This window comes from Artemia franciscana, unplaced genomic scaffold, assembly GCF_032884065.1.
Source record: "Artemia franciscana unplaced genomic scaffold, ASM3288406v1 Scaffold_3591, whole genome shotgun sequence".
Classification (NCBI taxonomy): domain Eukaryota; kingdom Metazoa; phylum Arthropoda; class Branchiopoda; order Anostraca; family Artemiidae; genus Artemia; species Artemia franciscana.
The window spans coordinates 284-23,903 of record NW_027064194.1 but is presented as its reverse complement, the minus strand read 5'-3'; the positions used below and the strand labels follow the sequence as shown (position 1 = coordinate 23,903).

At 34.0% G+C, this 23,620-nt stretch overlaps 1 protein-coding gene across 2 annotated transcripts; it reads right to left on the bottom strand.

The window, feature by feature from the left end:
• Window positions 1-13,217: 13,217 nt before the first annotated feature.
• On the bottom strand, window positions 13,218-22,030 carry LOC136043180 (uncharacterized). Of its 2 annotated transcripts, none has more exons than XM_065728108.1 (2): window positions 21,954-22,030; window positions 13,218-14,889 (listed from the first exon to the last, which is right to left on the bottom strand). In XM_065728108.1, exon 2 carries the CDS (start codon window positions 14,874-14,876, stop codon window positions 13,224-13,226), a length of 1,653 nt encoding a protein of 550 aa, XP_065584180.1. In that variant the 5' UTR covers window positions 14,877-14,889; window positions 21,954-22,030; the 3' UTR covers window positions 13,218-13,223. The 2 variants fall into 2 exon arrangements, with proteins under 2 accessions (XP_065584180.1, XP_065584181.1); XM_065728109.1 differs by lacking the exon at window positions 21,954-22,030 and adding an exon at window positions 16,191-16,390.
• Window positions 22,031-23,620: the final 1,590 nt, after the last annotated feature.

Below are 23,620 nucleotides of genomic sequence, written 5' to 3'. Positions count from 1 at the left end.
AATTGCTGGCAATTGGAAACTGAAAGCTCCCAGTAGACTCAATTTCAGGACGTATACAACTACCTGCTGAATTCTGTAATTTAGTGATGTCCAAAAATGAATTGATTGAAAAAGTATTTCCGAATATTCTAAACAATTATAAAAATAATAAATGGCTAAGTGAAAGAGCGATTCTTATACCCAAAAATATAGGCGTCCACGAAATCAACAATATTGTTTTAACCAAGATTCGAGACCAGGCAGTCCTTTACAAGTCAGTCGACACAGTTTTGGAACCAAATGAGGCGGTTAATTATCCATCTGAATTTTAAATTCCGTGGATCTTTCAGGGTTTCCACCACACATGCTACAACTAAAAATAGGCGTACCAATAATACTGTTAAGAAATACCCACCCACCAAAGCTTTGCAATGGCACGCGACTCGCCGTAGAAAAAACAATGGAAAACGTAATAGAGGCCACAATCTTGACAGGGCCTTTTGAGGGTGAGGCCGTTCTTATTCCTCGCATTCCCATGATTCCAACGGATCTGCCTTTCAATTTAAAAGATTACAATTCCCAATTCGATTAGCATTTGCAATCACCATCAACAAAGCTCAAGGTCAATCATTAGAAAAATGTGGTATAGATCTTAATACTGATTGTTTTTCCCATGGACAATTGTACGTTGCATGTTCGAGGGTCGGTAAACCTGACAATCTATTTATATGCAGCGACAATTGGACAGCGAAGAATGTTGTATATTCGCAAGTTTTACGCAGTTAATTTGTATTGTATCTATCTATCAATCTATCTATATAAAAATGAGTTGTGTGTATGCATGTTTGTTTTTAAAAAGAGCGTTTGCATATGACGTCATTATAAGTACATAAGGCTTTGTATATGCAAAGACAATGGGAAAGCCAAGAATGTTGTATATTCGCAAGTTTTACGTAGGTCAAAACAAATATATAAATCTATCTATATTCATAGGTGGTACACAGGGACACAACTACAATGGCGCGTAACTAATATGGCGCGTAATGACTTAAGCGCGCGCGGGGGCTTGGGGTATATATATAGCTAGTATATATACATATATATATATATATATATATATATATATATATATTATATATATATATATATATATATATATATACATATATATATATGTATATATATATATATATATATATATATATATATATATATATATATATATATATATATATATATATATATATATATATAATATATATATATATATATTTCGCGCCACCCCAACACCTAGTTGGTGGCCCCCCAGCAAGTCGGCCACCAGCTAGCAAGTCGTTACGCGCCATATTAGTTACGCGCCATTGTAGTTGTGTCCTTGTGTCCCACCTGTGAATATAGATAGATATATATATATATATTTTTAACTACGTACAATTTGTGAATGTACAACATTCTTGGCTGTCCCATTGTCTGTGCATATAAATATATTGTAAGGTTTACCGACTCTTGAACATATATATATATATATGTATATATAATATATATATATATATATATATATTAGCCACATGGTAAAGATGAATTCTATAATTGTTTAGTTCATTCAGGTTTTTTGCAATGTATTAATATTTGTGATTTGGTAAAATTTATCATATTTAGTTTACCTATTGTTGCTAAAAAGAGGGATATATTAACAGGATAAGCTTATTTTGGTTTTACTTGGTTGTTTTACATTTGCTGGGTTTTTTTTTCATAGGCATGAATTTTGGGGGTGATACCTGACACGGGGATGCCATGGATATTCTGTGGTAGCCACAACACTTGACTGGGTAGAGAATTTAATGTGGCGAAACCCTATAGGCAAGTATATTCTCCTGATGAGCCCTTGTGTTTGGTTGTTGCCTCTGAATTATTTGTCTTTATTGTTTCTATTGTTTGGTAAATGACGATACACTTATTGACGGCATGACTGCCTGTCCAAGGATTATTCTTTATGGTTGATTGTGTGTGGCTATGCTGTTTGACCTATGTGATTGTATGGGTGAGTAGGGTTAAGGCCTCATTCAAGTGCTGGTCTATATTAATCACTAATTTAGGAAAACAGTCTTCCTTTTCTCCTTCTGTCTCTCTTTTTTTATGTGTTTGTGCTGTTGCATTGGTGATTTCTCTTTTCATAATATTATTCCAGGTTGGATCCAGTGCTGGTGGAGAAATTTTTTTAGTTTTCTCCCCGACAGACCTTTACCCTGGTCCAGGTTTTTAACCTAATATTGTTAATTATTGGTGAGATGGCACTTTTGCAAATTCCATGTTCTTTCATGTTTTTGTTTATGTATTTATTGACCTATTGACATAAATTTTAGATTAGAATAGTGAAACCTCATCATCTGAAACCATCGAGTGTTTGTGATGGCTTGGAAAATGATTCTGATTTATTTATTGATAAGTGGTGTAAGAAAGAGAATAAAAATAAAAAGAGTTTTCAAAGTTGGAAGAATTTAATTATTAGTAGAATAAGAAATAAAATATATTCTTACTTAAAAAATAGTAACATAAATCATTATTTTATAATGCGAAGATTAAACAAGCAATTGCTAATCTACAGAATGAATTTGTAATTGTGCCAGTGGATAAAGCTAATAATAATTTTGCCATAATTTGTCAGAAGCTGTATTGTGATATCTTAAAAAGGGAGTTATGCACAACTAATGTTTACGAAAAGGTAAATTTAGAGGATGAGAATTTAATTGAAAAGACTGAAGAAATACTTTTTAAAAATTTTAATATTAAAATAAATGACAATGATAAAAAGTTCCCTTTCCTATATTGGACTGTAAAATTTCATAAGAATCCCCCTAAACCAAGGTTTATTGCTGGAGCAGCTAAATGTCCAACCCGCATTGCTGCTACTGACCTCTCTTTAATTTTAAAGGAAATTGTAAATAAACTTAAAACCTATTGTTCTGGTATTATAAGAATTTTCGAATTTTAATCCATATTAGAGTGTTAATAAATTTACTGCAAGTGATAGATTCTTTAACAATGGTTTCAGCTAAAATAATTGAGTGTTTCGGTTTTGCGACCATGTATACTAATTTATCACTTAATTTAGTGTTGGATAATTTAAAAACTGTTATCAAGAAATCTTTCCTCTTATCTAGTAAAAGGTTCTTAAAAATAGACACTTATAATAAAAAAGCTATATGGACAAATTGCTTTAATACTACAGTTAACTTGAGATGTTACAGCTTGGACATGATTTTTGAACTATTAGAATTTGTTTTATACAATACTTATATAAGACTAGCTGTTGGGGTGGCACTTCGCGCCACCCCAACACCTAGTTGGTGGGGGTGCTTCGCGCCCCCCCAAGGCCCCCCGCGTGCGCAAGTCGTTACGAACCTTATTAGTTACGCGCCATTGTAGTTGTGTCCCTGTGTCCCACCTGTGAATATCCATGGGAAAAACAATCTGTATTCAGATCTATACCTCATTATTCTAATGATTGCCCTTGAGCTTTGTTGATGGTGATTGCTAATCGAACATTCCCTGTGTCCCTGTCGTCATTTATATATCCCCCTGTGCCCCCCGACGTCCCCGTTGTTGTTGTTTCCCTGTGTCCCGGTCGTCATTTGTGTCCTGGTGTCCCAGTCTGTAATTTCTCTTTGAGTGTCGCGGTCGTCATTTATATTCCCTGTGTCCCGGTCGTCATTTTTGTCCCGGTTGTCATTTGTGTTCCGGTGTCCCGGTCTGTAATTTCTCTTTGAGTGTCCTGGTCGTCATTTTTATTCCCTGTGTCCCGGTCGTCGTTTGTCTCCTGGTGCTTTGTTGATGGTGATTGCTAATCGAACATTCCTTGTGTCCCGGTCGCTTTCTCTTTGAGTTTCCCGGTCGTCATTTATATTCCCTATGTCCCGGTGTCCCGGTCGTCATTTGTGTCCCGATGTGTAATTTCGTCAATCAACAAACATGACGTCAGCCGACACACAAACATAAAGTCACTCGACACACAGACAACTTATTTTTATATATATAAAAGATAGATTTGGTGGTGATTTGTACAAGCAAATCGTGGGAATTTCCATGGGGGGGGGGAATGCCAGCCCATTTAATAGCTGACTTGTTTTTAAGTCAACTCGAAGATGAACCTATGATGGATAAGAACAATCCAAATAATTTAAAACATGTTTTGTCAAATAATAAAAGATATTTAGATGATATTTTGGTCTTAAATTGTAAGGATTTCATTGATATTTCTAAAAATATATATCCATCAAAGCTTACTCTTGAACCTATTCAGGGCGCTGGTCATGAAGATCATTTCTTAGATTTAAATATTAATATTTGTGATAATAATAAATTAAGTTTTAAAATGTATAATAAAACGGATGATTTTGATTTTGAAGTGATTAGTTTCCCATTCCCTGAAAGTAATATACACTCAAATATCACATATTCTGCGTTTTTCTCACAGTTACTTCGTTATGCAAGGATTTGTAGTAATTATATTGATTTTAAAAATAGATGTAAAATCTTAAGCCAAAAATTGATATCAAGAGGTTTTTCTGCAAATAAATTAACTTGGCAATTTAAGAAATTTAGTTTTCATTATAACGAACTTTTAAATAAATATCAAAAGAATTATCTGGAAATACTTAAAGAAATTTTCAACTAATTTCGGAGGTTCGAGAAATGATGATGCAGCGCCATTTATTTTGAATTGTGTTTCTAATAGAGCGGATTTTTTTTTAAAATTAGCCACATGGTAAAGATGAATTCTATAATTGTTTAGTTCATTCAGGATTTTTGCAATGTGTTAATATCTGTGATTTGGTAAAATTTATCATATTTAGTTTACCTATTGTTGCTATAAAGAGGGATATATTAACAGTATAAGCTTATCTTGGTGTTACTTGGTTGTTTTACATTTGCTGGGTTTTTTTTCATAGGCATGTATTTTGGGGGTGATACCTGACACGGTGATACCATGGATATTCTGTGGTAGCCACACCACTTGACTGGGTAGAGAATTTAATGTGGCGAAACCCTATAGGCAGTGTATTCTCCTGATGAGCCCTTGTGTTGGGTTGTTGCCTCTGCATTATTTGTCTTTATTGTTTCTATTGTTTGGTAAATGACGACTTATACTTATTGACGACATGACTGCCTGTCCATGGATTATTCTTTATGGTTGATTGTGTATGGCTATGCTGTTTGACCTATGTGATTGTATGGATGAGTAGGGTTAAGGCCTCATTCAAGTGCTGGTTTATATTAATCACTAATTTAGGAAAACAGTCTTCCTTTTCTCCTTCTCTCTCTCTGTCTTTTTTTTCTTTTTTTTATGTTTTTGTGCTGTTGCATTGGTGATTTCTCTTTTCATAATATTATTTCAGGTTGGATCCAGTGCTGGTGGAGAAAAATTTTTAGTTTTCTCCCCGACAGACTTTTACCCTGGTCCAGGTTTTTAAACTGATATTGCTAATTATTGGTGAGATGGTACACATGCGGTTTTTTTTTTTTTTTTTTTTTTTTTTTTTTTTTTTTTTTTTTTTTTTTTTTTTTTATTGACCTTGGCACGATTTTTGGACTTTGATTGCTGGACTTCGATTTGGATGTTGGCTTGTTTCGGATTGATTTTTTAAAATTTTAATGCAACAAAATGCGAATATTAGCCTCGGAACTCGGAACGATTTTTCAAAAGTTAGTAAGTATAGGGAGTCATTGTTTTCTCTTCATGATTATTTCATCCCATGGACTTCTGTCAAGAATATATTGTACAGTAACAATTTTGCATGCAAGTTACGTGGTAATGTTAATTGTAAAACAACTAATGTAATTCACCTATTAGAATGTAATAAATGCTGCCTACAATATGTTGGGGAAACAACTAATAATATATATAAAAGATTTTCTTGACATGAAACAACAGTTAATACAGAAAAAACTAATAACTATCTAGTTCAACATTGTAATAATGGTATGTGCTCCATATCAGATGTAACTATCATAATTTTAGAAAATTTAGAGTCAGAAAATTTCGGTAAAGAAGAGAAGAATAACAGACTATGCAAACAGGAGGATTTCTGGATCCATACTCTTGGTACAGCTTATCCTTTTGGGCTAAATGATCGCGTGGCAAATTATGGAGACATGTTTCATATTGTTGTTAAATGTATTGATGGTTTTGTGGACCATCCTTCTGTTACTTGTTCTACTAAATGTAAAAAACGATCGATAGGACATAGTAAAAATAATAGAAAAAATGAATTAGATTTACATATGTTTTCTATGGATCTATGCCAGCTACTTGAATCTAAGGGTATGACCTCTGTAATAAAATGTCTAAATAAATTAGCCAAGAGGAATTTAATCAAACTTTTCTGGATTGTTAAGAATAATACAGCTCTTGAATATAGTTTTAAAGTAATATGCGATACAATTTGCATTCTAACTAAAACGAAATTTATTTCAAAAAAGAATAAGTCTCATAAGATTGGTAATAAGGACAACAGATTATATTTACTTATTAATTTTACTTGTAAGCAGATTGAATAAAAATTAATCTACCAAAAATTCTAAATCAGTGAGATGTGAAACAGGCCCTTCCTAGTAATTTGAATTATAATGATAGTCCAGTTTTAACTTATAAATTTTCAAAAACTGTTGGGCAAATGATTTTTAATAATAATTTAATACTTAAAAGATTGGACAGTGATGTAAATTGGAAACCTGTTTGCAATTGTAAGCATCTAGGTCCATTTGTAAATCCCACTTACCAACATATTATAACAAGGGACTTGTCAATAATAAAACAAGATGATCTTCAAATTATAATGAATAAAGGGGTTAATTTCCCTGTTTCTCATCATTTGAAACCATCGAGCATTCTTGATAGCTTGGAAAACTATTTTGATTTATTTATTGATAAGTGGTGTAAGAAAGAGAATAAAAATAATGAGAGTTTTCAAAGTTGGAAGAATTCAATTATTAATAGAATACGAAATAAATATATGCTAATTAAAAAAAAATAGTAACACTAAACCATTATTTTATAATGCTAGGATAAAACAAGCGATTGCTAATCTACAGAATGAATTTGTAATTGTGCCGGTGGATAAAGCTAACAATAATTTTGCCATAATTGGTCAGAAGCTGTATTGTAATGTCTTAACAAGGGAGTTATGCACAACTAATGTTTACGAGAAGGTGAATTTAGAGGATGAAAATTTAATTGAAAAAACTGAAGAAATACTTTCTGAAAAATTTAATATTGTAATTAATGACAATGATAAAAGTTCCCTTTCCTATATTGGACTGTAAAGTTTCATAAGAATCCCCCTAAACCACGGTTTATTGCTGGAGAAACTAGATGTCCAACCCGCATAGCTGCTACTGACCTCTCTTTAATTTTAAAGGAAATTATGAATAAACTTAAAACCTATTGTTCTGGTATTAAAAAATTTACGAATTTTAATCCATACTGGAGTGTTAATAATTCACTGCAGGTGGTAGACTTATAATTCACTGCAGGGGGTTTAACAATGGTTTCAGCTAAAAGAATTGAATCTTTCGATTTTGCGACAATGTATACTAATTTATCAATTAATGTAATGTAAGAAAATTTAAAAACGGTTATCAAGAAATCTTTCTTCTTATCTAGTAAGAGGTTCTTAAAAATAGGCACTTATAATGAAAAAAGCTATATGGACAAACTGCGTTAAGATTACAGTTAGCTCGAGATGTTAAAGCTTATATATGATTTTTGATTTATTAGAATCTGTTTTATATAATACTTATATAAAGATTTAATGGTAATCTATACAAGCAAATCGTGGGAATTCCCATGGGGGTGGGGGAATGCCAGCCCATTTAATAGCTGACTTGTTTTTAAGTCAACTCGAAGATGAACCTATGATGGATAAGAACAATCCAAATAATTTAAAACATGTTTTGTCAAATAATAAAAGGTATTTAGATGATATTTTGGTTTTAAATTGTAAGGAATTTATTGATATTTCTAAAAGTACATATCCATCAGAGCTTACTCTTGAACCTAGTCATGGCACTGGTCTAGATGATCATTTCTTCGATTTGAATATTAATATTTCTGATAATAATAAATTAGGGTTGAAAATATATAATAAACGGATAATTTCGATCTGGATGTGATTAATTTCCCGTTCCCTGAAAGTAACATACACTCAAATATCACATATTCAGCATTTTACTCACAGTTACTTAGGTAACGGTAGTTACCTAAGGATTTGTAGTAATTATGTTGATTTTGAAAAAAAAGGATGTACAAATTTAAGCCAAAAATTGATTTTAAGAGGATTTTCTGCAAATAAATTAACTTGGCAATTTAAAAAAATTAGTTTTCATTATAACGAACCTTTAAATAAATACCGAAAGAATTATCTTGAAATACTTAGCGAAATCTTTGGTTGATTTTGATTTTCTTGTTACTGAGTTTGGCGTGTCCCTAATATTTGACAATGGATTTTTGGAGAATTTTGAATGTATCTTGTTTTTGAATGATCTTATTTTGCATTCATTTCCTTGATTTTTATCTAGGTCACATTTTCATCAATAGAGAAAATTTGAGATAGTGAAATTTTTTTTAATAATTGTTTAGTATTAATATAAATTGTGAATTCATAATATGAATATACGAGGGCCAGAACCAAGGTATGATAAGTTTGTTTTGGTGTTACTTGGTTGTTTTACATTTGTTTTTTTTATAGGCATATATTTTTGGGGTGATACCTATCACGGGGATATCATAGCGAATTAATGGTAGGTACGCCACTTGCCTGGGTAGGGAATTTAAAGTTCCGAAACCCTATAGGCAAGTGTGTATTCTCCTGATGAGACCTTGTATTGGGTTGTTGCCTCTGATTTATTTGTTTTTTTTTATATTTGGTAAATGATGACTTATACTTATTTCCATGGATTGTCCATGGATTATTCTTTATGGTTGATTGTGTATGGCTATGCTGTTTGACCTATGTGACTGTATGGATGAGTAGGGTTAAGGCCTCATTCAAATACTGATCTATATTAATTACTAATGTAGGAAAACAGTCTTCCTTTTCTCCTTCTGTTTTTTTTTGTCTTTGTGCTGTCGCATTCCTGATTTCCTTTTTCGTTATATATATATATATATATATATATATATATATATATATATATATATATATATATATATATATATATATATATATATATATATTGGGTAGAACCAAACCCTCATTAGAACTAAACCAAGAAATCTATTAAAATCTTAACTGAAATCAGTTGTCACAAGAAATATTAATTGATTTAAGCTGTTCAAATGGAACAGAAAAGCAGAGGTTGTTTGAAGGTAACCTTTAATATTTATATCATAAAAAACCTTCAAAAGTTTTAAGGAGTTTTCAAGCTCCTGCTGTTTTTTGCCAAACCAGTCCCTTTTCAAAATTAAGTACAGCAATGTTATTTTTTTTTAAATCAAACCAGTAGCCACACAGAACATTAGTGCACTAAAGCCATTCAAACAAAATACAAAAACAGAGGTAGTTTCGAGGTAAGCTCTAATATTGACAAGACAAAACCACCTTAGTGTCACAAGGACTTTTCAAGCATCTAGATGCATAGCCGCCTTTCTTCATCAGGATTTACGAGGAAAATCTTTACGGAAGTCAACCTTTCTTTTAATTTTGTCTATGACAACTTCAAGACTTTCAGCATTGACTGATATATCAGATGGCTTTAGTGAATAGTAATCTGCAATTTGTTTGTTATACGAACTTATCAAGTATTCCCTATAATCCGAAACAGGCTTAGTTCTATCAGGCTGCATCCAATTGGTGAATTTGTTTGAGAAATATGCATATTTCCATTTCTCTTCATTCTGTAGTATGAAGCAATGATCAAGGGGAGTCGTATTACAAGCCATGGCACTTAGTTTATTGCTTTTGACATAACGCATACCAACTAGACCGTCTGGCTGATGAAAAGTGTCATGAGGACCGTTGTGAGACATTTCCAGAAAGCAAGGACTTTTGCAAAGAGGACATGGCTCTTGACACGCTGTACAAAAAGCTGCTTCAAAATGAATATTGTCCTGAAGTTGTATCAAAACATTATCTATAATATGGTTTTTATCCAAGGTTCTATAAGACTGGGAAATTATGCTGATCATGGCATCAATATGTCGCTGGTCAAAATTAACAGACAGTTTGTCCAATTCTGTCCAGCCGAAAGTATTCATTTCTTTTGTCAATTCGTCGGCAATATACGTGCTCTTAAATAATTTCAGTGATTTGAAAAGCTGATGAAACTGAAAAGACTTCAATCCCGTTTTTTTATCCTTTGGAGCCGCTTGATACGTGCTTCTTAAACAGCTTTCAAGTTGGTCTTGGATCTTAGCCCATTTTAGGTTTTCAGAGAGTGCTTCAGTTTCAAAGCCAATCAGTCTACAAGTTGTAAGCCTTTTCAAAAGACTAGGATTTTTAATTTTAGACAAGACTTCAGCAATACCTTTTGGCTCGACTTCCTCAATTAAAAATAAATCCATGTGCCCTTGAATATTTTTTGCATGTTGAGGCCAGCATTTACTTCTTAAGTTGACAATCACGGTTTCTTGAAGCTCCTTATTAAAAGCTTTAAAAGTGTGTCTTGAAAAATAGTCCTCAAGTCTTAATGCCATTAAGTCCACTTCATCCAAACCACTTGCGACGTCAAGACAAAAACTTTGCATAGCCTTTTTCATTGAAAAGAAGCGCTTGTAAACCGAATTCTCCTCTTCCCACTTTCCTTGAATTTTCAAAAAAAAACCTACTAATATTTCGTAAGCAAATTTATGAACTTTTTTCTTTTTGTCTTTGTCAATTTTTTGTCCAGACGTCGAAGATATTTTTCAACCTCACTAATGACTTCATGCACACTTGCATCAGAATAATATTTCTTCCCAGTTGTGATACTGACTATTATACGAGAAAAGTTTTTTTCAATTCTGTCTTCATTGCTTTCACTCTGAGACACCCAATTAACAATATCATCAATACACTTTCAACAGTTTTCTTGAGTCCATCTTTCCATAGTCTCTTCCGAGTGGTCTATTTTGCCCAATGTTAGTTTCCTCGTACGATAAGAGGTCAACATGTAATGCCTTAATCGTGTGATTAATCTTGTAAGCGTTTAGAATAGCATTTCTGACATCCATTGGATTTTTCGAGCACTCCATCCAGCCTGACTAACAACCTGCTCATGGATATACTCTCGAAAAATCAATAATTTGCAGGCTAAATTCTTCATTTGGGATGTCATTTGGTGGATCTCCTTTTGTATTACATCCAAATACACGTATATCTTGTTCATTGCTGAATATCTTTGGGAAGCTGATGGATGTATGCATATCCAAATCTTCTAGTGAATTTGCTTTTGTAAAAGATTCAACAAGTGTTGCTGATAGCTTTGTAAAAATATTCAGAAGTTTGCTTCTGTTTTCTTGATGACACTTGACCTGATTATAAGCTGCAAAAATTTTGCAGCTAAGCAGGCCTCCTCGTTCTTCTGCCAATTTAGAGCCTTTATACGCAAGTGCAACAATAGGCAGTATTTCTTTTAAAGCATTGTCATTTTCACCTTTAATAACCAAAATGACAGCATCTGATGGCAAGATAGATAGGGTCACAATTTTATTATCACGCTTCGCACAGCCATGTATACCTTTATGTTCTGGTGAACGAACACCCTCTGTGTCCAAGATAACCACGTAGTCATACTCTTTTCGGTTTACTGTCTTTACAAGGGTCATTGTAAGGCCTCTAGTACACTGACCTATACTTTCTGCAAGACAAATACCGAACATCGTATTCAACAATGTTGACTTTCCACTGATTTGCTCTCCCAGCACAGATAATACAAAAATTCTTTTGTTTGGAAGCAATGAGCTCAAATTTTTAAATATTGCACCAATCCAATCGACATTTAGCATATTCGCATCCCCATCGTAGAGCTCTAAAATTTCTCCTGCTATCAAACAAGACGCAGATAAGTGTGGTAAATATTCCAAATCTGCACATTTTCCTGATGAATAAAATAACGAAACTTCCCTCCATAGGTGACGAAGTGAAAGAAGAGCATAGTTACGCTTTTCTTTTGCAGCAAATAAATATTTCCTATAAGATTCTTTCTGATTTTGATATTCAGGACCCCTGCCTGATAATTGCAAACTTTTCAAGAAGTCCATTTGTTTCTGATGCACTGCTTCTTCTAGTTGACGTACAATCTTGGATTCTTTGATATTCACTGAAATAGCATCATCAATAACGCGAAGATGAAGCAAAATATGGTCAATATCATTCTTTTGGAGTCCATTCAAGAAAACGTTAATAAGTGGGTCGTTTTTTTTACTGTTGTTGAAACGGAACTTCTCTTCATTGGAAATTTTCTCCTGTATCGCTAAACGACTGTCTGTGTCATTGACAAGCTCAAATTCGTTTAATTTTTCTCTCAACTCCCCTTCTCTTGCATAGCTCTTTTGCAATATCAGCCCGTTTGACCTATAACCTTCTAATCCATCCATATTAGAAACAGCTATATACATTTTTCGTACATTATTGATATCAGGACTTAAAGAACAGTGAATAGCAGGGAATATTGAATACAATGAGTTGGCGTGAAGTCCAACTTTACGAAAAACTGCTCCTAATTGGCGGTTTCGCTGGATACCACTGAAATAATCAAATGAACCCTCAATAAGGCAAAAAGGATGGTGTTTTGATAGAGCACTTTGAAAGCTAGGGATCCATATGGTAATAAATTGTGGCAATTTTTTTTTAAGGAGAATGTGCGTCCATAAAGTGAGAAACTTTATTTGATTTAGATGTAAATTCGTCTTCAACTATTAAGTAGTCAGTGAATTCTGTTAGGAATTTCCAATAAGGTTTAAAATCACCACGAATATGTATGACGATGCAAGATTTCTTATCTCCATTTTAGAAGCAGACGAAGCCCTGTCCAACCTCCATGCTTGATGTCTCATCACTTTTTAGACAAGTTTTTAAATTTAAAAGATCTTCCATAATTTTTCCAGCAGAACTATCAAAGGTTACTTGACTAATTATAGAAATTCGTGGCAGCTTTAAGTCTTCCCCAAGGAATATGTTTTCTTCTAATCTTTGCGTGATCCTAAGAAATTCTATAGTGTCTTTGGAACACATAGGAATAGCAAATCTCGATTCCAGAAGAAGTCGCTAAATGTTCACTTTATCTCTGACTGAATACATGCTGAGAAGGTTTGAAACGTCAAATTTTTGTTCTCTTTTTGTTTGTTCAATATCGGGCCAGAAATCTTCCTCAGACCCATCAGGTGAATTACAGTATTTTAATTCTAGACGGTGAAGCATTCTATAAGAAATATTGGTTAAGTCACGAGGACAATCAGTAGTGAATACACTAACTAAACTTTCCTCTCGAAATTTTTGTTCCGTTGGGTTGGATACATTTTCTCTGTTTGGTAAATTCAATTTAGGTTGCTTTGTTAAGTCAGTTTTAACACTAATAACAGGAGTTAAAGACTCCATTTCATTTTCTTCTTCAGTCTCTTGTGCGTCTTGGATAGCATTGTCTTCAGCCGAACACTTCCTCTTTTGTTGTATTCGCAAATGTGCAAGTTGCAGCATATTTTTCCTTGCCAGTTCTCCATCAATATTATGGCAATAGGAACGAAGATCTTGTATGTCTTTAAATTTCGTATCTTTGGTTAAACCCATCCAGGCATTTTTGATCAATTCAGCTTGATTTTCGAACTTAGTACCGAGAAGACTCCAAACTGGAACAAGACATTTCATATCTCCCCTATGTATGATAATCCCTTCTTCAGGTTTTTTTTTTATCAGTTCACAAAACAAAGGAGGAGCCGTTTGCGGTCCATAAACAACCAAATGAGTATTCTTACTTGATTGCCTTCCTGCCTTTTGTTGTTTCTGTTGATATTCACTTTTGTTTTTGTAACTGGCATTTGCTTTGAAGCCTATTCCTAGTCCTTGCCAAAATAACGAGGCAGCAAACTCCCTTTCTGCATTTGATTCTATCTCAGACACTGAGTAACAATCACTTGCTGTAACTTCACACGAAAATTGTACTATGCCTCCATAATGATGAATGTCGCTTGGATAATGGGACCCAAAAGTCCGCAGAAAGTCTTCTGCTTCCGAAATTGTCTCTATTTTCTCCAATGCAGCTTTTGTTTCACTACTTAATTTCATCTGATTGGAAGGAATTCTGAAAGCTCCCACTGGATAAATTCCAAGCTTATTAAAAACAATGCTTTCTAACTTGGTGTTACTTGAGGAACAATCACTCTTGTAACTTTTATCGACAAATCTGATTCCAGCTGAAAACAAACCTAAATTAACACTACCACCAATGGCCCAACCACTCTCTATAAATCTATTTACTTCATCTTTCGACTGTTCTATACTGCTAGAAAAGATAGTTCTCGATACAATTGGTTTAGAACGCCCTAGGAGTTCAATTTCTTCTGGAATTCTAAGTAAGGGCACCTTTGCTTTTAGCAGTAAATTAGAGTCGTCTGCACCATACAAAACACCATATCGTGCAAGACCAGAACTAAGCCGTGAGACGAAAGAACTATCAGTAGGATTGTTTTGAGCATCTACTATTGACGATGTTTCTTTTAACTCTGAAATAACATCTTCCATTATCCTTCTTATCTCTACTTCAGGCACATTTGACAGAACATCTTGCTCTGTAATCGTTGAATCAGATAAGAGATCAACATTCCCTGAAAAACGATTAAGAAAATCTGCTGCAGACGAACGGTTGATTGGGGATTCCTGAAGAAGAGCAGTAGCTTCTGTTCGAAAACTGCTCAAGTCACTCATTTTTCTCTTCGATCTGTAAAAGAATATGTATTTAAACAACTTATTAAAAACAAAACAAATAACCAAAATTAATCTTGTAGAAAGGTTATTCAGCTACATGGAAGTCACTTTTCAAAAAATTCCACTTTTGGGGTTCAAATCAGTTTCTTCAGGGACCTAAACTCGATATAGCAGATTTTACATTTGAGCTTTTAAATATTCTGGATTTTGCCAACAAACTTAATACTCATAAAAGAATACTTTTGGCCCTTGATATGACCCCTTTTTCAAGAGGATGACGCATCATTTTGTCGTTTTTACACTAAGTTATTGTTGGTCCAAAAACTCAAGGCTATAAATTCAAAACTGACCGTGATAAAAGATTCTAGCCCATTTTTGAGCCTTGTACCCCCTTCCGTTCTAGAACAAAGCATTTGATTCCTCAGACCCTTACAACGACCCCTGAAAGTTTTGAACTAAGTACACACCCAACAACAAACAAGCTCCTTTTTAAATTATGAAACATAAGCTTGAATAATCAGGAATATGCTTTATTTACAGCACTTGCCACTGGGGCTCTGCGGACCACGTCATCTTTGAAGGCAATTTGAACCTTGCAACTTTTTTGGACAAATTGAATCTTTCACAATTTCATTGTATGTCTTTTGGGGTTCTTAAGAGGGGCTGGTTGTCCGTCAATCAGAATCGACCCTTAAAAGGACACACATAATTTTAGTAGTCAAATAACCTAAATGAACCCCTCTACTTTTTAAGGGCTCCCCTTCCATATTTTTTTTCAATTCCTAAGCCTTAGTGGTACTCGGTACGGAAGCAGTAGTTTTTGTGATGGTAGTAGTAGTAGAAAATGTGGTAATAGTATTAGTAGCGGTAGTGTTAGTAGTAATGTTAGCTTAGAAATATTAATTTTTTGTTCAATTGATCATCTCGCCTATGATTTCCTGAAAGTTCGAAATTAATATACTTAGTCATTCCTCAGTTACTCCTTTTTACAGCCCGTATACATATAACGTGTATTGATTGAGCTCAATACTCCCCTCAATATTCTCATTCTTGAATGCTCTTCCTCATTTTGGAAAGTAAGGGTCAAACATACCCATCTTTCTCACTAGTTTATGTCATTTATAAACAATGAATTAATGTCTAACTTAAAGCTCTGGCCCTGAGGGCTGTGGGGAGTTGACATCCCCACAGTTAACGAGAGGGATAGAGAAAGATAGAGAAAGATAGAGAGAGAGAGAGAGAGAGAGAGAGAGAGAGAGAGAGAGAGAGAGAGAGAGAGAGAGGAGAGAGAGAGAGAGATTTACTTTTTCTTACTTTTTCGACAGATGAGCTGGTTGATTTTTGAATAGATGGATCCGTCTTCTGCTCTTTATGAGATGTAGCTATAATTTCTCCGTCAGTTGAGGCCCCAGCTTCATTTAGTTTGAAATTTTTCATTAGCTTTTCAATTTTTCCGTTCTAGAAATGAACAAAAACATTATTTTCTTTTCGTCATTTTTTTTTAAAGTGTCGTTCCCTATTTTTTCTTATATTCAAAATGAGGCATTTTTTGTTCTTTATACATAATTCAATTTGAAAAAAAAAACTTATGGGGAACAGGGAGCACTTTCGCATAGGATATAGCAATCTTCTTGTATTAGGCCTTTACGCAACAAAATGTCTAAATTTAATTTTACTTAAAATACCTTATCAGAAAATCTAAATGAGTGTTATACATACTAATTCTAAGAGGGGCTACCCCAATTAATCAACTCTAAGAATCCATATTTTACCTTTCGTGATGTGTTATATATTTATAATGCATCACGATATTTTTCTGGGTTTTTAAACAAGGGGCAATATTAACATCTTGCAAGCATATGTCGATTTTTCTCTCGTAATTTTCTGGCTATTATTTGATATTGAATTACAATTTTTCATGAAAAGTTTAAAAGATCAACTCTTTTTTTTTAATGTTTAATGTAAAAACTTTCGATTGCAGTTTAACTTACGACTTAGGCCAATAAAATACACTCTCAGCATTAGCTACAGAAATGTAGAACAGAGCGAAAAATTTATAAATAACTTATTAAAGAAAGAAAGGAAAATTAAAGAATAAGGAAATCAGCAAATCATGGACATGGCCATACCTCCCGTCCCATAGAAAGATTATGGATCAAAGGGGACAGGGGGGGGTAACTGGGGACCATAGGTGGGCTCGAGGTGATGTAGGCTACCACGGATTACGGCGCGTTACTGGTCAAGGAATATCATGGTCCAGGGGGGGATGTTCCGGGGGACCATTGATCATGAAGAATCTAGATTTCAACAAGTCAACAAGGGGCAGGGTTTTTGATAGTTCTTTATGGACAATTGAGAGGCAATACTGAACTGTCAAAAAACTACCCCTCTCCTCCATGTTCGCTAAGCATAAGACAAAACTATCTAAGATTATTAAACCTATCAATAGTTGGTCCATAAACCTCTACATTCATCTTTTTAGAGAGAATTTATTTTGTTCACAATTGTATGCTATTCAAAATGTGGGTAATTAATAGGACCAAAATGGTCTATTTAAAGTTTATATGCAAATCCAAGACACTTGACCCGCCTTTCTTTCAACCAATCAAATTGAACGTCATGTACAATAGAGTTCAAAATAGAAACCAGTTAAACATGTTTGGACCGGTTAGGCACATTCAGGCCGGTTGAACTTGTTTGAACCGGTTAAAAATTTGGATGGGATTTGTTGAAAAAGTACGTTTCATATTCATGCTTATATTCGTTCTGTCAAGGTCACCCACTGTAAGCCCTAAATTCGGAAGCGTGCCAAAGGACTAAGCACTGATAGTATATCAGTGGGGATGGGTAGTCCCCGCTTGTAAAAAAAAAAAAACTCAAAAGACTTGTTGCCTAACAGTTCAAAATAAACCTGTTAACCCCGTCTGGACCAGTAAAACACGTTAGGACAAAGTGAACTACTCTTAGGTCTTAGTAACACCTAGATGAAAAAATACCTGCATCGTCTAACTACTAAAGAAGAAATGAATAGTGCTTATGGCCTGTGAAAAACATTATGACAATAGGGGAATAGAAGGCAGCACATTTTCTAAGAGTTATACCTTAATATTCTTAACCATTTTCGAGACCCAGGATCAAACATTCCAACTTTTCCCAATAAACAACCTTATATATAAATAACCATCCTTTTCCTAATGATGAATTCTTAAAGAAAAAAGGGAAAATTGCAAAATTTACTATCATTGCCCTGTGAGCTGTGGGAGGAATTTCATCCCTGGAGGCGTATTTACTAGACCTTTTGATTATTTTTGACAAAATCCGTTTTTGAAATTTTGATCAATGGTGATGAGAGAAGGAATCTAAAAAGGGCGAGAGGTCATGGTTACCCTCAAACCACTCTTTAACATTTCCCTCAAGATACGCTGGAATTTTTAGCTTAATAACCTAATTCATTCCTTAGATATTGCTCATACACCCCTCTGACAACAGCATGCATATAGTATGTTTTTTATTGTGTTTAGCATCCCTCTCAAAAGCTGGAGGGATTTTGTCATCCTCATGGACAGAATTACTTGACCCTCAGACTATTTGGAACAAGATCTACCATTTCAATTTTTTTTTTAAACAAATCTCTTTGGAGGGAAGGCAACTAAAAAGGGATAGGAGGGGGGCTGAAAGCACTCCAACCACTTCTCAACGTTCCTCTCAACCTGTCCTGAAACATACAGCTGAATACTATCCATTCTTAAGATATTGCAAATTTAATAAACAATTTAATAAACAAGATGACCGTTATGCATTCTGATTTAGTTTAACATATCCCGCAACATTCTCAAATTTCATTCAAAATTCAATCAACAATCAAAATTTCGATGAGTGTCGGGGAGCGAGGGCTTCTAAAAAGACCAAGGAAGGGAAAGGGTGGTTGCCCTCTAATCACTCTTCCGCATCCCCTTAATATACATTGGAAGTTTCAAATTAACACCCTCAACCATTCTTTAGATATTACAGACATTCTTTTTTGACAATAACATAATACTTTAGAAACAAATATTGGCTATATTTGCACATTAGGGGAGGGGGTAGAGGTAGAAGGTGTCTTTTATCACGCTAGCTGAAAAAAAACTAACAAGAAACCGGTTATACGGTGATTCAACGGATAAAAAAAAATCAACATAAGCGCCATAACAGAAAAATATCTTTTTTTCAAAAGGGAAAGGGAGGAAGGGCAGTTCCCCCTCTAATCTTTTAGATCACTTAAAAAGGGCATTAGAACTTTTAATTTTCGTTCAAGGACACCCTCTCCCGATCTTCTACGGCCATTAATTCGCTAACATCATACTAAAAAAAAAAAAAAAAAAAAAAAAAAAAAAAAAAAAAAAAAAAAAAAAAAAAAAAAAAAAAAACACGCATCTGTGATCTGCCTTCTGGCATAAAAAATAAATCAAAATCAAAAATATAAAAATCTAAGCTCCACATTATTATATATAAAAGTTTGAAACTTCTGAAGGAGGGTTCTCTGATACGTTGAATCTGATGGTGTAATTTTCATTATGATTCCTTGACTTTTAGAAGGTGTTTCCACCTTTTTTCAAACCAAATTTTATCAGGCTTGTAGTTTTTGATGAGTTACACTAAATTGATGAATCTATCAAACAGTTCAATAATAACCGAAACTCTAAAAAACAGAATTTTGATACCAATAGTTACATCAACAGAATAGAATTTCGGTGCTGATTTTCAATATATATGTTTCATCAAGTTTAGTCATGCCCTTTAAAAGTTACGAGCCTGAGAAAATTTGCCTTTTTTTAGAAAATAGGCGGAAACACCCCCTAAAGGTCATAGAATCTTAACGAAAATCAAACCATCAGATTCAGCTCATCCGACAACCTTACTGAATAAGTTTCAAGCTCCTATCTACAAAAATGTGAAATTTCGTATTTTTTGCCAGAAGACAGATCATGGATGCGTGTTTATTTGCTTTTTTTCCTTCCAGGGGCGATCGTATCGACCCAGTGGTCCTAGAATATCGAGAGAGGGCTCATTCTAATGGAAATTAAGTTCTAGTGCCTTTTTTAAGTGACCAGCAAATCGGAGGGCACCTAGGCCCCTTCCCACGCTCATTTTTTCCGAAAGCCACCGGATCAAAATTTTGGGATAGCCATTCTGTTCAGCATAGTCGAAAAACTTAACAACTATATCTTTGTGGACGACTTAGTCCCCGAAAGTCCCTGGGGGAGGGGTTGCAAGTTATAAACTTTGACCATTGTTTACATATAGTAATGATTATTGCGAAGTGTACAGCAATTTTCAGGGAGATTTTTTTCGCGTTGAGGGGGGGGGGGGGGGTCAGGGGAGGGGTTACGTGGGAAGATCTTTCCATGGAGGAATTTATCATGAGGGAAAAAAATTCCAATAATGGGGCGCAGGGTTTTCTAGCATTATTAAAAAAACAATGAGAAAATAAATAAAAAACAGTTTTTTTTTTCAATTGGAAGTAAGGGGCAGCATTAAAACTTAAAACGAAGAGAAAATATTATGTATATAAGGGATATTCGTATATGTATATATGTATATGTATATGTATATATTATGTATATTCGTCTCCTCCACAATACCGTGCTCTTTACGCTAAAGTAGTTTTAGTAATTTCAACTATTTATTCTACGGCCTTTGTGATTCAGGGGTCATTCTTAAAGAATTGGGACGAAATTCAAGATTTAGTGTAAAGAGCGAGGTATTGACGAGGGGGCGAACCCCCCTCATATACGTAATAAAAATATAAAAATATAGAATTACGTCACGTTAGTTAATTCGTAATTTTCGTATATTTATTACTAATAAAACGTTCGTAAAAAAACAAAAAGTTCTTGTTGTATTTTTAAGTAGCCAAAAATTGGTGGGCAACTAGGCCTCCTCCCCCAACCCTTTTTCAAAATCATCCTTCCAAAACTATGAGAAAGATTTAGTAAAAAAAAAAAATATTAATGTACAAAATTTCTTTTTAAATATTCATTTGCAGTGAACCAAATTCAAAACAAGTTTTAATTCAAAAACGTTTTTGGGTTTTGAAACTATTGTTAATAGATGCATTTTGACTTTTTGAAGATCTTTTCTCTCTTGCAAAATTACTGCAAACCCACCGTTATGGAGTTATTATACATTTGCACATTAAGGGAGGGGGGGGGAAAGCATAGCATATATTAAATACAGAATGGTTAGTTTACTTATTTAATATATGCTATGCTTTACCCCCACCCCCCTGTTGTGCAAATATATAGCCCAAATTTGTTTCTAAACTATTACAGATTCGCGATTTCAAATATCCGTCAACGAAAACGGAAACGATTGCAATTCTAAATTTGTAAATAAAGGATATTTGGGCCGGAATAACTCCATAACGGTGAGTTTGCGGTAGTTTTGCAAGAGAGAGAAAAGATGTTCCAAAAGTCAAAATGCATGCATTAACAATAGTTTCATGATCCTAAACAATTGTTCAGGTAATAGGAACATTGACCTCTTTTTTTTAACTGCAAGTAAGGAGCGACATTAAAACTTAAAACGGACACAAATTATTCCGTATATGAAAGGGGTTGTCCCCTCCTCAACACCTTGCTCTTTACACTAAAGTTTTCATATTGTTTTCAAAAGTAGAGTTGTGACAAAGAGTCAAACTTTAGCGTAAAGAGCGAGGCGTTGAGGAGGGGACAACCCCTTTCATATACGAAAAAATTTCTGGGTAAAATTCTAGTTGCGGCTTCTTGCTATCTCAGAAAGGGGTTAGGTTTTACTCAGTTACTATTAAGGCGAGTTATTTACAGCTCTTTATCACAAACTGTTTGCTACATCATAAAGACGGGAAAAACCAATGTTCTGAGCTTAAGCCCTTTTGATTTTCAGGACATAATTACTTTCATGGTACTAGCACTTGAAAGTTGATCATTGCTCCAATTAAGAGCTGAATACATTGTTGGTGCTTCTGACGGTTTTTATTTTATACAAAGCTATGACAATAGCCTGACTCGTGTATCAGCCTTTCAATCTTTTAGGATAACTAGCAAAGTCAAATACCACCTGAATGTTAATCCTTTGACAACTTAAAACTCTAGCTAGTCGCAATTCCTTTACATTAGGGCCTAATACAAAGGTGAATCAAAGATCAGAGTCCAGAAGAAAACTGAATACGCAATAGTTTGAGCATTGGTCCAAAGCTCCAAAAAGTGCCGATCCAAGGACATCTGGATACAAAGAAACGTAAATTCCACGAAATAATTGAAAAGAAACATGAATCATAAAAGAAGGGAGAATTCTTTGTATTGGATCCCTTTCGAGCAATTTTCAATCATGTTTTTGTGCCAAAAAGATATAGAGTAAACATCAGAGTAAAATAGGTTAATTTTGCAGTTCTGAATAAAAGTCCAATAAATTTCCAAGCGTGACACCACCACAAATTATCATCAATGAATAAATTAAATCCAAAACTAGCAGAAACAACAATAAATAATAGGGTCAAACTCAAAACGAACAGAAAGTAAAATAACTAGCACTGGAGTTATTGATAGGGACATCAGCTAATTTGAAATCATAAAACATTCAAAATGTGTTGTCATCCTCAATTAAGAGCAAATTATGTGTTGGTCTTTGAAAGGCAAGGTGGTGTCAGGCCTACTTGTCTTAGTGCCTGCTCCGTTTGAATTTGAGATGGTTATTTATTGTAACTAATACAGAAAAAAAAAACGTTTCCCACAAAACAAGTGATTCAAAGAAAAGCAAAGAGCTTAATAAATAGCCGAGTTGATCTCAACACGAGTAAAAATTAACATTAGTACTGCCGATAACCTCCATGCCTTCTCAAGACCAGAACATAATTTGCGCTTTACTGAAAGATAAAAAACGAATAAGCGTGAATTGCCAGTTTAGTTGACATACTATAATATTTTTTCTTTATAGCTTTGATAGTTTTTTTATGTATGAAAGTAAAAAAACTGAAATCATGTAAAACGCGATTTGTTTTTAGTAAAGCGCAAATTATGTTCTGTTCTTGAGAAGGTATGGGGGTCGTCAGCCGTAGCCTACTTATGTTAATTTTTGCTCGTTTTGACATTGACTCGGCTAGTTATTGCAATTTCTGTTCGATTTGAGTTTCTTTATCATTATTTCTTTATCTTTATTTAATTATTTTATTCTTCAAAAGGGTAGCGGAACTTTTAATTTTAAATCGAATCAGCTCCTTTAAAAGTTTCAATGATATTTCTAGCTATTATAGAATGGTGCTGCTTATGATATTGCTTGCCCTTTTGAAAACCTGCATGCTTATAGTTTTTTCGTCTAATTGAAACTCTTCCTATACTTCCCTAAAAGTTTCACCTTGATACATTTAGCGTTATTAGTTACAGTAACTGTAGTGGTAGCATTAAAAGTAGATACGTACTGCCTTCTGGCTAGTTCAGAATCCCCCACGACTTACCCTTAAAGAACTTAATAATATAATTTGTTCTTTACATATTGCTTTGTCAGCTTTTTGAAAGTTTACATGCTCATAATTTGTTTTACTTAGTTCAACACCTGCCTAAATATTCCTTAACAGCTTCATTTTGATACACTTAAATTGCACAGTAGCAATGAAGCAACATTAGTAGCAGTTTGCGCATAGCACCTTTGTTTTCTCTAACATCCCCTTCAACACACGCTGAAGGTTTAAGTTTAATACCATCCACCGCTCTTGAAGCATTAACTGTGTC